General features: G+C 43.3%; 4 protein-coding genes across 4 annotated transcripts; 3 read left to right on the top strand and 1 right to left on the bottom strand.

The window, feature by feature from the left end:
- Positions 1-33: 33 nt before the first annotated feature.
- BYT42DRAFT_409229 (uncharacterized protein) lies at positions 34-2,132 on the top strand. The gene is made up of 2 exons (XM_051563427.1): positions 34-660; positions 725-2,132. The coding sequence occupies exons 1-2, from the start codon at positions 421-423 to the stop codon at positions 2,069-2,071; spliced, it is 1,587 nt and encodes a 528-aa protein (XP_051421775.1). The 5' UTR covers positions 34-420; the 3' UTR covers positions 2,072-2,132.
- Positions 2,133-2,535: 403 nt separating this feature from the next.
- On the top strand, positions 2,536-3,535 carry BYT42DRAFT_576633 (uncharacterized protein). Its single transcript, XM_051569084.1, has 3 exons — positions 2,536-2,832; positions 2,932-3,239; positions 3,303-3,535. The coding sequence occupies exons 1-3, from the start codon at positions 2,720-2,722 to the stop codon at positions 3,323-3,325; spliced, it is 444 nt and encodes a 147-aa protein (XP_051421774.1). The 5' UTR covers positions 2,536-2,719; the 3' UTR covers positions 3,326-3,535.
- Positions 3,536-5,578: 2,043 nt separating this feature from the next.
- Positions 5,579-6,723, bottom strand: BYT42DRAFT_535691 (uncharacterized protein; the record flags this gene model as incomplete). The annotated part of the gene is made up of 2 exons (XM_051565473.1): positions 6,679-6,723; positions 5,579-6,621 (listed from the first exon to the last, which is right to left on the bottom strand). Exons 1-2 carry the CDS (start codon positions 6,692-6,694, stop codon positions 5,579-5,581), a joined length of 1,059 nt encoding a protein of 352 aa, XP_051421773.1. The 5' UTR covers positions 6,695-6,723.
- Positions 6,724-12,096: 5,373 nt separating this feature from the next.
- Positions 12,097-12,630, top strand: BYT42DRAFT_547540 (uncharacterized protein; the record flags this gene model as incomplete). Its single annotated transcript, XM_051565954.1, has 2 exons — positions 12,097-12,099; positions 12,307-12,630. 2 exons carry the CDS (start codon positions 12,097-12,099, stop codon positions 12,628-12,630), a joined length of 327 nt encoding a protein of 108 aa, XP_051421772.1.
- Positions 12,631-15,976: the final 3,346 nt, after the last annotated feature.

Below are 15,976 nucleotides of genomic sequence, written 5' to 3'. Positions count from 1 at the left end.
AAAGGAAAAAATTGTGTTACCAAGCAACAAGGTGGATTCTTCTAATGATGCATCCACTCCGTGGCTTTACTTAAACATCTTGTTTGGGCCCCCTTCTCCTTTTTTCTTTTTTCTACTTAGGCATCCCTGTTTCTAAATATTATGCAATATCTTTTTCATATACATCTCGCACTTCATTCCTTGGCATCCTAACAGCTCTATATTACCACATTTTTGGCTAAAAACGGAACAAAAAGAGCAACGACCAACAAATACTTATATATCTCGATTCCATTAACCAGCGGTCTTGCTTCTTCCGAAGATAAAAAAAGAACCCGACCTCATCCATTGTAACAGATACTTGTGCTATCCTCTCTCTCCTTCGTCGCTCTCTCTCTCTCTTTTTCCCTTTTTGTACTGTATTATCTTTCTTTTATCCAAATGTCAACCTACACCAATTCGTGCCGTCTTTCTTCACGACGTCAAGTGAATGCTGTTCCTCATGTCGACATTGTAAGCATCTACCAAGACCGAAGCATGGTTGCAGAAAATAGTGTCACAGCCTCGTCGTCACCCGATACCAATGATTCCCCTCAAAGTTTCAGTCCTATTCGTTCAAGGCCGCACGATCAGGTAAGTTCGGTCCTGCCACTAGACTCCGCTCATATCATGTGGATACGTGTGAGCTTATTAGGGTTGCCTGTAGTTTATTGATCAAAGCATTGAAAATACACCTTTTTATCAGCATTTCTGCAACGTAGTAAAGGAGCCGATGAACCGTGCGGATATACATGACCCTGCACCTGGAGAACCCGCAACCGGTCGGCTCGACTTGTCTGCCTTTGTTCGGCATCTCTACGATAACCGATTGTCCGTCATGGATGGAGCAGAAACTGAGGACACAAGAATAAATTCCGCAAAGGAGAATCAACCAATTGACCTTGCAACATGCATCCAACCAGTTGAAGCGCCCACATCCGCACCAGAACCTTCTGCCAAACTCCTTAAAACCGAGGACAGCAGTTGTGCCGACAGAACCCACCCCGCTCCTGAGGAGGGTGCTGTCAAGACAACGACTCCTATGCCCTACCCTCCGTCACCCAAAACTAGCAATTCTCGGTTCAAAGAGCGATGGGATATTGATGTGACTATACCCATTTTCTTGCCAGATCATGACAAGCCGCTCTCTCCTCTGTCACCATCCAAATCTTCAGCGACGAAACCGCAACGAAAATCGGAACGCACATCTGCTCCGCTCACCCTTTTACGCCAAGCCAGTCGAGTGCGATCACAGTCCATGTCCAACATTCGAGGCTTGATGCGATCCTTGAGTACTTCAAACAGAGTCCAGGAACGTTCCGTGAGCAATGATGAAATCGAGAGCAAGATTTCGCCTGCTGCCAAGGCCGCATTGCAATTGGACACTCAGCAACTAATCAAAAGCACAGCCCAGCAACAGCAAACCGTCGTAGATAACGCCAAATTGTCTCGCAAAATCTCCCATTTACTTTCACGGCGTCCCACGAAAACAACAAATCTGCAGGAAAAAGGAGCATCCAACAAGCTTACACGTGCAGAGGTTATACGACGAACTATTATTTATGTGCCCTCGGACGACGATCAAAGTGCGTCATCAGGGCAAGACGATAAGCCAAGTTCCCCATCGAGTGTCTATCCTGCTCCTGTAGTACCTCAGCGAAGTATCAAACGAAAGGGAGATCAGAAATCCGGACCTGGTATTCCGAAGCCGTTAGATGGTCTTGAACTGCGAGAAATGAGTGATGGGTCCATTATTTGGGAGTTGGTCAACCACAACCCCCCATCCAGTACAGTGTCGTACCAAGATACCCTACATTCGGCTCCCCCGGTCCCGCAACGGTCCCCGCGACGACGTGCAGCAACCACAACGAGTGATTGCCCACCTCCTATTCCGCCGCGTTATCGTCCTGTCCGTCCAAGCGAACATGTGGACATCTACTACGCTCCCGAAATGACCTTGCCGAGTCTTTTGCAAATCATCACCGAAAGTCAATACAATATACCTATAGAAGAGCAATTAGATCAAGCCATGCGTGATTTTACCAACATGTAACAAAAACATAGAAACTTCTGTAAAGTTAAAATCGAACCCATAATGGGGACTCCTAAACGCGAAAATACGCCATTCTATTTCAATATCAGTCTATATTTGTTTTGTTTGGGAAATCTGCTCTCTATTTATGAAAGAGACAATGGCAGCATACAACAAAAGGTGAACATCCAAATATAGAAAATGTTTTTAGCGGAGTATGAATATATGGCAACCAACATTGTTGTGGACAATTTCTGGTGCCTAAATCTTTCTTTCTCAATCATCATGTTGTTTATCATTTCCCTGTTTCAAATGAGCTGCGGCACCAAATGGAAGTAGACCGATCTTCAGATTTGACGTAAACGGGTACCTATCATAGTTTTCACCTCTTTATCCCATTCTTTTTTATTCCTTATGACGACTAGTGAAGGTATACATACTGCTAGCCAACGAGGCGCAAATATCAAACTGATATCCAGGCTTATAGATACAGAAATAATTGCTGGTGATTTGTTGACTTCCATTTTGCCGTCGAATTATCTGCCTGCAATGGGTTTACCAAGCAAACGTGTACTGAAATCCTAAACCATTATCGATCTCATTGCGCCGACTTTACTTCATGTTTCAAACGGTACATATTGTAGCGCGTGCACTGGCTGGAAAAATAGCATGCGAAATGATGCTCTTTATGTACCGCAAATAACCTCGCAAACAAATTTGCCACCGATCTTAACTGAAGCCCCACAGGAATTCAGTGACGGATTTATCAGAAAGTTGATCCGGTACGGGTTAAACATAACCAGCCTCTACTCAAATCATCCTCTGCCTGTGATCCTGATCTTTTGAATTGACCAATCTGTACATCGAAACAATATGACCAGTTTCCAACCATGCGATGAGAATCCTTGGCTGAAGCTCTTTCCATCCACACTGTGGGCCGATAAATGTTATTTTGTCTCAAACGAAGCGCCGAATGATGATGGCACAGTTTTCAATCCTTTGCATGCCCTATCCTTGTTTTTCTCTCAGCAACAACCATCCTTGCACTCTCACTGGCACCCCAAGGATCCAACAATCAAACAATCAAACAATGATACGAAATCAATAAGACTTTGCGTGAGGAGGACGAGAAGTAGGACTGAACCACCAGCAAGACACACGATACCGAAGAAACAAATACGGAAAAGAGGTACGCGCGAGCACTTGTATAGAAGGTTGTTCGGAGACTTATCGTCCCGTCCTTATATACTAGGAGAATCTACCTCAAAAAAGTGATAAAAAAATCAGAATTTCAGCGGAAAATGATACGAAGACTAGTTGTAGTAGGTAGCCAAAGAATAGCGGAATAAAGCGCTGCTGACATAGACATACTCCATTTTCCATCTTCAATCCACTAACTTCGGTATTTGGAGTGCCTAGCGTATTTTTAGCCAGGTAGTATAGCGATAGAGTATATACAATAATCGATATATAATACAGGTTTACACCGTTTAACACTCTAAGTTTGCTATTATGACGTTCCTCTACAACCACGGTAATTTATCATCTGCAGTGGCTTATAGTCTTACCTATACGACACTGTCCCAATTTTCCGTGGCTGATCCTGCTATTGGTTTCTCTACGTCCGTCTCTGTTGCCTTCACTGCATGCACGCCTTTCATTGCCCACATTTGGTTGCCCTTTTGGATTCCCTAGTTTGTGTGCGTTTGTTCCTCGTGTTGTTCTTCTGGTGCGGGCGTTTGTGGTCGAAATCAAGATGAAAAGTCCAAAAAGAGCTCCTTCCAATAAGAAGACGAGAAAGAAGCTGTCGAACGATCCGATGGACCTTGACCCTCTAGGAAGACATGATCGAATGGATGTGTGTTCTATAAGTCGATGTATCAGCTCCTGCGCCCATCCAGAATGCTTTACAGTACTGCACCGTCTCAAAAGGTATAGTAATTCCTTATGTAAAGTAATGCAGTCGTCTATTATTATATTTGCTATATGACGACGAAGTTCCGTACACCTTCAGCTGCTGCAACCGAAGCGTTGATCTTAGTAAGTGCTTTGCCATTTGCCTATTGTATACATGCTAATAAATTTCCTGGCAACAAGGCGCCTCCATATACTATTTCAAAAAACCTCTCTTTATCTCATGCCGTTGCCTATGACGACCAACTAAGACGTAGAATTTATTTGGAAAATGCATTGGTGGGAACTTTGCCTAAGCTTGACGGCTGGTGAGAAAACCACAGATACTACCTCAAATCCATTGCGATGTGGCTAATTTCTGTTTTGTACCATATGTTGTAGTTTGATGAACAATTGCAAAACTCCAGGTATGATGACAATATCTCTCGTATCAATTGGGGTACATAACCGCACCATCCTTTCTTGTCAGCAAGTGAAGCATCCCAGGATCTTTCTGTCGTTTTCGGTTGGTTTTTTTTTTTTTTTTTTTTTTTTACTGGAGAGATCCAAAGAAGGAAAATGGAAGAGGTACATACGCCGTCGCAACCCCTGTTACGATGATGATAGGCAAACGATTCCGTTGTGCACAAATTCAACCAGTCTGTTCTCCTCATAGCACAATGCAAATACGATGTTGCTCCAAGACCCGATTTGATCGGCGCCATTCTCGATATATTATTCTGGGTAATCCATTGAGGAAAGCAATATTTCCATCCGAGTAGGTAACTAGACACATAGAGCATCTCGGCTACGGCTGATGTTCCACGAGCCGCTGGGGTGCAGATTGCGTCATATAGAATACAAATGTTACAGATAAGCTATTGCATCATGCTCTGCATGAAGTGAAACGTGCAGGCGAGCTGAGCGTAGTAGTAGAGGAAGCAGATACAGGGAACACAAGTAGTGGCGAAAGATCTGGTATGCGTCATCTATGCCAGCGCTTCAGTATTCTATCGTAATACAGTATAGCACCCTGAATGATTATTCTTTGTGTACTTCCTTAAACGTCTTCTTTGCTTCTACATGGTAAGAGATTTTTGCGTGACAGTCGTTGGCTTTGTCATTTAAACTGTTATTTGGAGAGCACTATAATAAAACATTGCCTGTCATCACGCAATTGTGAATATCCCGAGCTTGCTTTTTCTTTCAATGTATGATATGCGTGCTAGTTTATGAACGAGACCAGTGCGTCCCTCAAAGGTCTGCGCCATGCCACATTTAATATTAGCCATGAGTATTTCTCGATTGCATTCAGGGTAAATAAACTATAAACTATAAACTTGGGAATGGAGTAATTGACGATACTGCATATATTCTCGTTTTACAGCTCTTTTGCATATATACTTTTACATGAGCGTTGGGGGGGGGATGTTAATGGTAAACGAACACGGAATTTAAACCATGTATTTTTTGATTGTTAAAGAGCCGTTCGCCGACGAAGCCACAGATTCTCGTATTTAGATGGCTAATGAATATATCTTGTCAAAAAATGCGCGATGTTTTCTATTGATAATCAATAAATAAGTAAAACAATATAAAGAAAAGCTTACCTTTTTTTTACATGGGAAATATCCATTATTTCTTTGAGCCGAAGTTAGCTCGCAAGCTATTGCCAGTCGAATATCTCTTGAAAATTCCTTCTTCGTGACCACGTTGCAAACAATCGTCCCAGTCCATTCGACCCGTTAAATGTTTTCGGTAATTGGCGATGAAAGCTGCTTCACATTCCCTTGTCGCAGACGATTCAGGGACCTGTGATGACATGGGCAGATTGGGTGGCAATTCCAAGGACGACTCGCTATCCGTATCAATCATGCTGAACTTGCGCTTCAGTCTTGAATTGTATTCAAGAGCACGGTCAATGATTCGACAAGCTTTCGATGTTCCCGGGATATCTCTGATGGCAATATTTATACGATTATACAGCTTATTGTGTGTATCACAGACATCATTGATCGTCTTTCGGAAGTTGTCTTCGTAAGTTTCGTCTTCCTCACACAAGGCTTTGATGAGTTCGTATAATTTTTTGACCGTCGGATCCTCGGGGTGGGAGTGAGAGTGCAAGGATGGTTGTTGTTGAGAGAAAAACAAGGATAGGGCATGCAAAGGACTGAGAACTGGGCTATCATCATTCGGCGCTTCGTTTGAGACAAGATAACATTTGTCTGCCCACTCTGCAGAAGGGAAGTACTTGAGGCAAGGCTTTTCTTCACATGGTTGGAATTTTGCCAACAGGTTTCGAGGTGCACACTTGTCAATGCAAAAGATCAGGACCACCGGCAGAGGATGGTTAGGGTAGAGGTTCGTTATATTTAGGCAATACAGGATGATTCTTCTGATGAATGCTTCGCTCAATTTTTTTTGCACTTCAACTAAAATTGGTGGCAATGTCGTTTGCAAGGCCAGTCGCGGTGTATAAAGAACATCGCTTCGCATTCCGTTCTTCCATTCAGTGCCCGCGCTGCAGTACGTGCCGTTGGAAACTTGAAGTAAAGACTGCGCAATGAGATCTGCAATGACTTGGGTTTTCAATACACGTTTGCTCGGTAAATCCATTCCAGGCAGGTAATCCGATGGCAAGACGAAAGTCAACAAATCATCGTCGATTGTTTCTGTATCTATAAACTTAGATGTCAGTTTGTCATTTGCGCCTCGTTGGCTAGCAGTCTGTATACCTTCACTAGTCGGCATAATGAATAAAAAAGAATGAGAAGAAAAGGCGAAAACCATGATAGGCACCCGATACGCTAAACCGAAAGATCGATCTGTTTCCATTTGGTGCTGCAACCCATTTGGAAACAGGGATATGCCGTGTCACCAAGCAAGTAGTTAAAAAAAGTTCGTAATCAACCCATCACTGTTATGCAGCCAAGTTCCCTCTGATATGGACTATACTACGTCTTTTTCGAACAAGGCTCCTGACTACAGATTTTGCTGATCTATTCGCCGAAAATTTACTCCGTTACCAGTCGCCACGAGAATCGATCATACTGATGATACGAAGCCAACGCCGTTCTTCTTTTAAACTAAGTCCACAGAACAGCGTACTGATTCGACAGTTGGAGGAGCTGGAATTTGATCGCGCGGTAATCATTGCACATGCGCATCGTCCGACTTTTATTTGTAACAAACAATACAGGCGCTTTCCCAACCCCAAGGCCGAGGAGCCTCGACGCTCAACGACTTCATCATACGTAATAGACCCCCTTACCCCGGAATTGGCGGGACCTTTGAACGAAACAGTGCGAAATACTTCATGAGCCTCGATTCCCAAAATTTGGTATCTCAGAATTCTTCTGAGCGACGTCCCAAATCGACTTTCAACACTCGTCACGCCCAGTTTTGATTTCTGGCTTTGCCCTTTGAATTGACCACTGGGCCATCAATATTTCGGTCCTTGTTGAACGAAATTTTCGGGGACATTTTAAGGTGTGGTCTATTCGATGATAAAAGAGAACATTAACCAGTAGGTGTGTACACTATTTCCGTGTTACCAGGCCTCCACAAATGGAATCCAACCTGCCAAAGACAGGTGGCTCGCATTCCCACAACCAGCATGCATGAACAGTTTGACGAAATACGCTAAATACGCCAAATACGCTGAATACGCTGGATACGCTGAATACGCTGAATACGCTGGATACGCTGAATACGCTGAATACGCTGGATACGCTGAATACGCTGGATACGCTGGATACGCTAAATACGCTAAATACGCTAAATACGCCAAATACGCTGAATACGCTGGATACGCTAAATACGCTAAATACGCTGAATACGCTGGATACGCTAAATACGCTAAATACGCTGGATACGCTGGATACGCTAAATACGCTGGATACGCTGAATACGCTGAATACGCTGGATACGCTAAATACGCTAAATACGCTAAATACGCTGAATACGCTGGATACGCTAAATACGCTGGATACGCTAAATACGCTGAATACGCTGAATACGCCAAATACGCTGAATACGCTGGATACGCTGGATACGCTGAATACGCTAAATACGCCAAATACGCTGAATACGCTGGATACGCTGAATACGCTGGATACGCTAAATACGCTAAATACGCTAAATACGCCAAATACGCTGAATACGCTGGATACGCTAAATACGCTAAATACGCTGAATACGCTGGATACGCTGGATACGCTAAATACGCTGAATACGCTGAATACGCTGGATACGCTAAATACGCTAAATACGCTGGATACGCTGGATACGCTGAATACGCTAAATACGCCAAATACGCTGAATACGCTGGATACGCTAAATACGCTAAATACGCTGGATACGCTGGATACGCTGGATACGCTGAATACGCTAAATACGCCAAATACGCTGAATACGCTGGATACGCTGAATACGCTGGATACGCTAAATACGCTAAATACGCTGGATACGCTGGATACGCTGAATACGCCAAATACGCTGAATACGCTGGATACGCTAAATACGCTAAATACGCTGGATACGCTGGATACGCTGAATACGCTAAATACGCCAAATACGCCAAATACGCCAAATACGCCAAATACGCTGGATACGCTGGATACGCTGGATACGCTGGATACGCTGAATACGCTAAATACGCCAAATACGCTGAATACGCTAAATACGCTAAATACGCTGGATACGCTGGATACGCTGAATACGCTGAATACGCTGAATACGCCAAATACGCTGGATACGCTGAATACGCCAAATACGCTGGATACGCTGAATACGCCAAATACGCTGGATACGCTGAATACGCTGAATACGCCAAATACGCTGAATACGCTGAATACGCCAAATACGCTAAATACGCTAAATACGCCAAATACGCTGGATACGCTGGATACGCTGAATACGTTGGATACGCTGGATACGCTGAATACGCCAAATACGCTGAATACGCTGGATACGCTAAATACGCTAAATACGCTGGATACGCTGGATACGCTAAATACGCCAAATACGCCAAATACGCTGAATACGCTGAATACGCCAAATACGCTGAATACGCTGGATACGCTAAATACGCTGGATACGCTGAATACGCTGAATACGCTGAATACGCCAAATACGCTGAATACGCTGGATACGCTAAATACGCTAAATACGCTGGATACGCTGGATACGCTGGATACGCTGAATACGCTAAATACGCCAAATACGCTGAATACGCTGGATACGCTGAATACGCTGGATACGCTAAATACGCTAAATACGCCAAATACGCTGAATACGCTGGATACGCTAAATACGCTAAATACGCTGAATACGCTGGATACGCTGGATACGCTGAATACGCTGGATACGCTAAATACGCTGAATACGCTAAATACGCCAAATACGCTGAATACGCTAAATACGCTAAATACGCTGGATACGCTGGATACGCTGAATACGCTGAATACGCTGGATACGCTAAATACGCTAAATACGCTGGATACGCTGGATACGCTGAATACGCTGAATACGCCAAATACGCCAAATACGCCAAATACGCCAAATACGCTGAATACGCTGGATACGCTAAATACGCTAAATACGCTGGATACGCTGGATACGCTGGATACGCTGAATACGCTAAATACGCCAAATACGCTGAATACGCTGGATACGCTGAATACGCTGGATACGCTAAATACGCTAAATACGCTGGATACGCTGGATACGCTGAATACGCCAAATACGCTGAATACGCTGGATACGCTAAATACGCTAAATACGCTGGATACGCTGGATACGCTGAATACGCTAAATACGCCAAATACGCCAAATACGCCAAATACGCCAAATACGCCAAATACGCTGGATACGCTGGATACGCTGGATACGCTGGATACGCTGAATACGCTAAATACGCCAAATACGCTGAATACGCTAAATACGCTAAATACGCTGGATACGCTGGATACGCTGAATACGCTGAATACGCTGAATACGCCAAATACGCTGGATACGCTGAATACGCCAAATACGCTGGATACGCTGAATACGCCAAATACGCTGGATACGCTGAATACGCCAAATACGCTGAATACGCTGGATACGCTAAATACGCTAAATACGCTGGATACGCTGGATACGCTAAATACGCCAAATACGCCAAATACGCTAAATACGCTGGATACGCTGGATACGCTGAATACGCTAAATACGCCAAATACGCTGAATACGCTGGATACGCTAAATACGCTGGATACGCTGGATACGCTGGATACGCTGAATACGCTAAATACGCCAAATACGCTGAATACGCTGGATACGCTGAATACGCTGAATACGCTGGATACGCTGAATACGCTAAATACGCTGAATACGCTGGATACGCTAAATACGCTAAATACGCTGGATACGCTGGATACGCTGGATACGCTGAATACGCTAAATACGCCAAATACGCTGAATACGCTGGATACGCTGAATACGCTGGATACGCTAAATACGCTAAATACGCCAAATACGCTGAATACGCTGGATACGCTAAATACGCTGAATACGCTGAATACGCTGGATACGCTGGATACGCTGAATACGCTGGATACGCTGGATACGCTGAATACGCTGGATACGCTAAATACGCTGAATACGCTGAATACGCTGGATACGCTAAATACGCTAAATACGCTGGATACGCTAAATACGCTGAATACGCTGGATACGCTGGATACGCTGAATACGCTAAATACGCCAAATACGCTGAATACGCTAAATACGCCAAATACGCTGAATACGCTGGATACGCTAAATACGCTAAATACGCTGGATACGCTGGATACGCTGAATACGCTGAATACGCTGAATACGCCAAATACGCTGGATACGCTGAATACGCCAAATACGCTGGATACGCTGGATACGCTGGATACGCGGAATACGCTAAATACGCTGGATACGCTGAATACGTTGGATACGCTGAATACGCTGGATACGCTGGATACGCTGGATACGCTGGATACGCTGGATACGCTAAATACGCCAAATACGCCAAATACGCTGTGTCGGCAGAACGAAGACAATAAATGCGGTACTGGCTCTGTCATCTGCATGGTCTCCTCCTTATTTCTTTCACATTCAAACTGCTTCCTGTCCAGGTTTTTGTTCATATGATCTAAAAGCTTTATGCTTTCGCATAGTTTGCATATGGGTACCAGGTATGCTTGATTCTCTGTAAGAAAGTGCACCACCATTGCCGAAGGTTGGACATCTTTGATGCATTGTTGACTCAATCATACAACTTCTCGTGTATACGAGAGGCATTTTTGATCGTCATTCGAAATTTGAATTGGTAAGAAGAATGTTCTTGATCAATCTGTACAAATTTTGATTGTTTCGTCTTCGGAGGTTAGCGAGATTCTAACGGTGATGTCTTATTACACGAGAAACAAAGATAGCATAGCGAGGATTCAGTGCGGTTCCACCATCTTTCGGGGATATGATTTGAGACAAGATAAGATTTGCCGGCCCATTCGGTGTAAGAGGAAAATATTCAGCTGGGGCTTCTCGTCACATGGTTGAAGTTGGGGTATTCTAGCCGTAATTCGTAACAAATATGGTCCAATCAGAATCCATCACATCGTAATGAAGGATCCGATCCTTAATAACGAAGCGATGATAGATCCAGAATCGGCCATTAAACTAGTGTGACCTGATCCATTGAGGCACTAAACAGTCCCAATCCCGAATCTACGATCAATGACAGGATGTCAGATGTCAATGTACCGATTAATCAAAGATACGTCAACATCAATGTCAATGTCAATGTCAATGTCAGTAGCTTATATGCTAATAAGCTTACACTTCGATCATCTATCTCAGATACACTAATTTTTCTTAATTCATCTTTCTCAAACAAACAGAGTCTTAACGTATTTTACTTGTGTTTTTGTAGTTTTTACTCTATCTCAAACCTACAAGCACCACATTCGGGGTACAAGCGCCAGCGCAAGGATGGTTGTTGTTGAGAGAAAACAAGGATATGGCATGCAAAGAATTGAGAACTGTGCCGTCATCATTCGGCGCTTCGTTTGAGACAAGATAACGTTTGTCCGCCCACTATATGGAAGGGAAGTGCTTGCGGCATAGATTTTCATCGCATGGTAAGAAGCGCCAACATATTCGGTAATTGTGCCGTATTGATTTAGTATCCTTTAGACCGGGCTTGCAGCTCAGTTATTTCCTTCTGACATAGCTTCCGTAGCATGGTCTCTTCCGATGCAGCTCAGTTATTTCCTTCTGACATAGCTTCCGTAGCATGGTCTCTTCCGATGCAGCTCAGTTATTTCCTTCTGACATAGCTTCCGTAGCATGGTCTCTTCCGTCAACTTGGCCTTCACTTGGTTATACTGATTACGCAAAAGGCGATTCTTGGCTTCCAAAACTTTAATCAAGGACGTCGCTTTTTGACAAATGTCTTCCAGGCTCGTGTAAACGATTACGGGTGGCACGGTGAGATTAAGCAGGACAAAATTCGGCAGCAATATCTAGTCGATTCCACCAAGTTAGAGCTCTTCCTCGGAGAAGTGTCACAGCAACGGTTATTCATCGTTCTTTTTTGGAACCGTGTAAACTCCAATTTGGCCCACAAGCTTCGAGGTGTACAAAGGAGCAGGACCACAGGCAGTAGATGATGCGCGGAGAGGTTGGTTATGCTCAAGCAGTACCGGATTCACCCTTTTGAAAATGCTTCCTGGGGTTCTTTTGGACTTCAATTAAGATCGGCCACTCACAGTGCATAAAAGGACATCATTTTGCATGCAGTTTTTTCACTCGGTGCTCGCGCTGCAATATGTGCCGTTCGAAACATGAAATGAAATAGAATGGAGTAGTACTTTAACCGCTTGGCCAACGCTGAAAAGCTTGGGGGCATCCTCCACGTCAACGAGCCAGCCTGGTCTTCGGAGCTACTCAATTTCCCGGGTCATTAGACAAGCTAACAATACATAAATTGAGCCAACACATTACCTAGACGTTTTTAAAAGTTTTCCATCTTCTTGATGTTGGCGGATTGGGTTACGCTAAGGTGCTATCTGGCGAGAAGTGAAAAGTAGTAAAATCATTAAAAATAACCGGCGAAAAGACAAAGAAAAATCACGCATTAGCTAGATTACGAGTTACAAACAATCAAACTTTGTCGTCAGTAAATACGTCACATATGCGTTTCACGCAAGACCAATACAGGCTTATGATGTATCATGCGATGAGCATGCGACCCGCCCGTAATTCACAAACGCGAGTTCGATGTCTCTGGTAATTCTATTGTACAAAAAGCTCACTGTGCGGCGGGTTCTTCTCGGGAACATCAAACATTGTTTCTGGAAGACAATATCTTAAAATTATTGGACAAGCAAAGGGTATGACCTAGCAATCCCTTGAAACATGCACTAAACCAGTTCCAGACTGGCAAGTCTAGGAACATCTACGATGGCAGTTTTCTGGCGCATTACTCGTATTACTCCTCACAGTCGTAAATATCGACAAATGTTATCGCTGCATCAATTAGTTCTGCTCCCATGTTCGCAAAGTGCTTCTGGTATGAAAGTGTTTGGATTTGCTGTATGCGAATAGCTCTCCGAATCCTTCTCCGTCTGAAAAGTGAGCGTATTGTATATAAGCATATTCAGCGTAATTCAGGTATTCAACGTATTTGGCACATTTGGCGTAGTTAGTATGTTTCCATGCGCACTATTTGGGGCAGTCCAAGAAAGAACGATGTCCACCTGTCTTGACAGGGTGAATTCCAGCTGCAAAAACTTGGTGATTTGAAATCCTGCGTACGTGTTATTCATGGCTTTCCTCGAGATAAACCGTGGTGAACCCGCCGAAAATATCGCGTATACAATCATCATTCCCTTATATCATAAATCATACCACTATAACATATCTTCCCATCAAAATTGATTTGTTAATATCATATAAGCCAATCAGACTTTATCCGATACCGATCTTCACTAAAGCATATGAATGACCACCACGAAAGTATGAATTAAAGGACAAGGAACCTCCGGCTTCACGATATTTCTTGATTCTGACTACCCTTATTCTTTTATGTCTTTGGATCTTACACCGGCGTTTTGGTTTCTGTGGCAGTGTCTGCGGCCGTGTCCACATCTAAACGACTGATCTCGGTGATTGGAGTTTAGATTTATCAGAGACTAGAAGGTTACCAGCTGTGGTTCCAATTTCCTTAAAATTACGATGTTGACAACTTTTTTTTTTCGGCGTGTTCGACAATGGCTGATCGCTACGCACAGCGTAGTATGCCTGTAATTTTGTAATAAGTCTTGATTATCGTATGTGACCCTAGTTGGGGACTCCTGTGCTGGAATAGATCTTGTACTTCACAATAAAGTATCTGTCTATTAGCCCAATAATACATGTGGTTGCTATAATTATCTGTCTCGATGTTTGAAATAGGACCGGGTAACCAGAGACGTGATCAAAAGGTTGCCGAGTGGCGGCTTTAAGGTGGTGTGCTCTTTTGTCAGCGGTGATCCAGACCCTCTATCTGCTTTTCCGGTCAGCTATGGTACGCATAATTTCTATCATGCTTACGATTTGATAAATGCCTGCCGAGAAATTTTAAATGATGAAAGATCCAAAAAGACGTTACAGTGTAACGCATGGCGTCTGCGTCAAAAACTGCGGGCAATGGCGGGATATCAACAGATTTTGCGCCGTGGCCCATGTACGAATGAAAAAAAAAAAAAAAAAAAAAAAAAAAAACCAAATGATAATAAAAAAAGCAGATCGAAAGCATGTAATATAGAAAATTTAAGACAAATGATAGATAAACACAAATATCAACAATGCAATCTGGCCCCATAGATGCATCAAATTATGGAGATAAAATGCCGCATACATATCATGAGTAATTGACCAACAAGAGCAAGCCATCGTTGCAGATTTCTAGCGCAAACCTCATGCCGACATGCATGGCAAATATTTGCCTTGTACCGATCGAAGAATATAATACGATAGATGTCCTACAGGCCATGCTTGACTATATGGAATTAAATAAATTTCTATTACTGTAAACAATGGCGGTATACTAAAGCTTTGCAAATGCTAAATACAGTAATAAAGACTAAAGTCTGTAGGGTTGAAGCGCAGTATGTGCATAGAAATTCAAGACGATGCGGAAAACACGTTGATGCCCAATAATGTCAATTATGTATGACCGTAGTGCTCGGCACTATTGTCAGTTTGCCTTCTGTTCAGCTCAGATAATATCGACGGATGCTTTGGTTACTGTAACAATTGTTATCTGTTTGAAGAATAATGATCGTTTTCAGAGGAGCTACATCTGTCGGTTACTTTTGTAGTAGCGTTGAAACCTTGAGTTTGCACGTATATACTCAGAGTATGGAATGCGTATTCAGGCATTATGTTAGGGATGATGACCAACTACAGCGAGAGGAATACAGCATTACAAACCACAAGCTGACAGACTGCTGGTAATGGAAAATCCTTTTTCCCCAACGTGGTGGTATGGGGGCTAGGGACCACAGATTCTGTCGAGTACCATGGTGGGTTGCCTGTCATCTCATGTAGGATGAATTTTCATGCTTTCGCCCCAACCTTGTTCTCAGCCAGATACTGTGTTGTGTAATTGTTCTCTAGAACCAAAGAAAAAGTGTTTGCATTCGCAATGTTACTCTCAAACGAGGGATTCCCCCAAAGACAGCATGTGGTTGTCCGTATAAATCGTCACCACCATCTTAATGAACTCAAATGATTATTGGTAAGCTAAATTAAAGAAAAGAAAAAAAGAAGAGAAAACCTTTAATACTAATAGTTCCTTTTGAAAGCATGGGAGTGTTGAAGGAGACATGTAAGAAGCTACGGAGGGTGAGGAGATATGAGGAGAATGTTCCGTCATCCTGTTTGCTGCCCACATGATTCTCTTTTTCTTTTCCCAGTAGGTCGTTGTTGTGTTATTTGGGGATGATAGCTCGTTGTCACTGGCCGTGCCCA

This window comes from Radiomyces spectabilis, assembly GCF_025331425.1.
Source record: "Radiomyces spectabilis strain NRRL 2753 chromosome Unknown BYT42scaffold_9, whole genome shotgun sequence".
In the NCBI taxonomy this organism is placed as follows: domain Eukaryota; kingdom Fungi; phylum Mucoromycota; class Mucoromycetes; order Mucorales; family Radiomycetaceae; genus Radiomyces; species Radiomyces spectabilis.
This window is presented reverse-complemented; position numbering and strand designations above follow the sequence as displayed.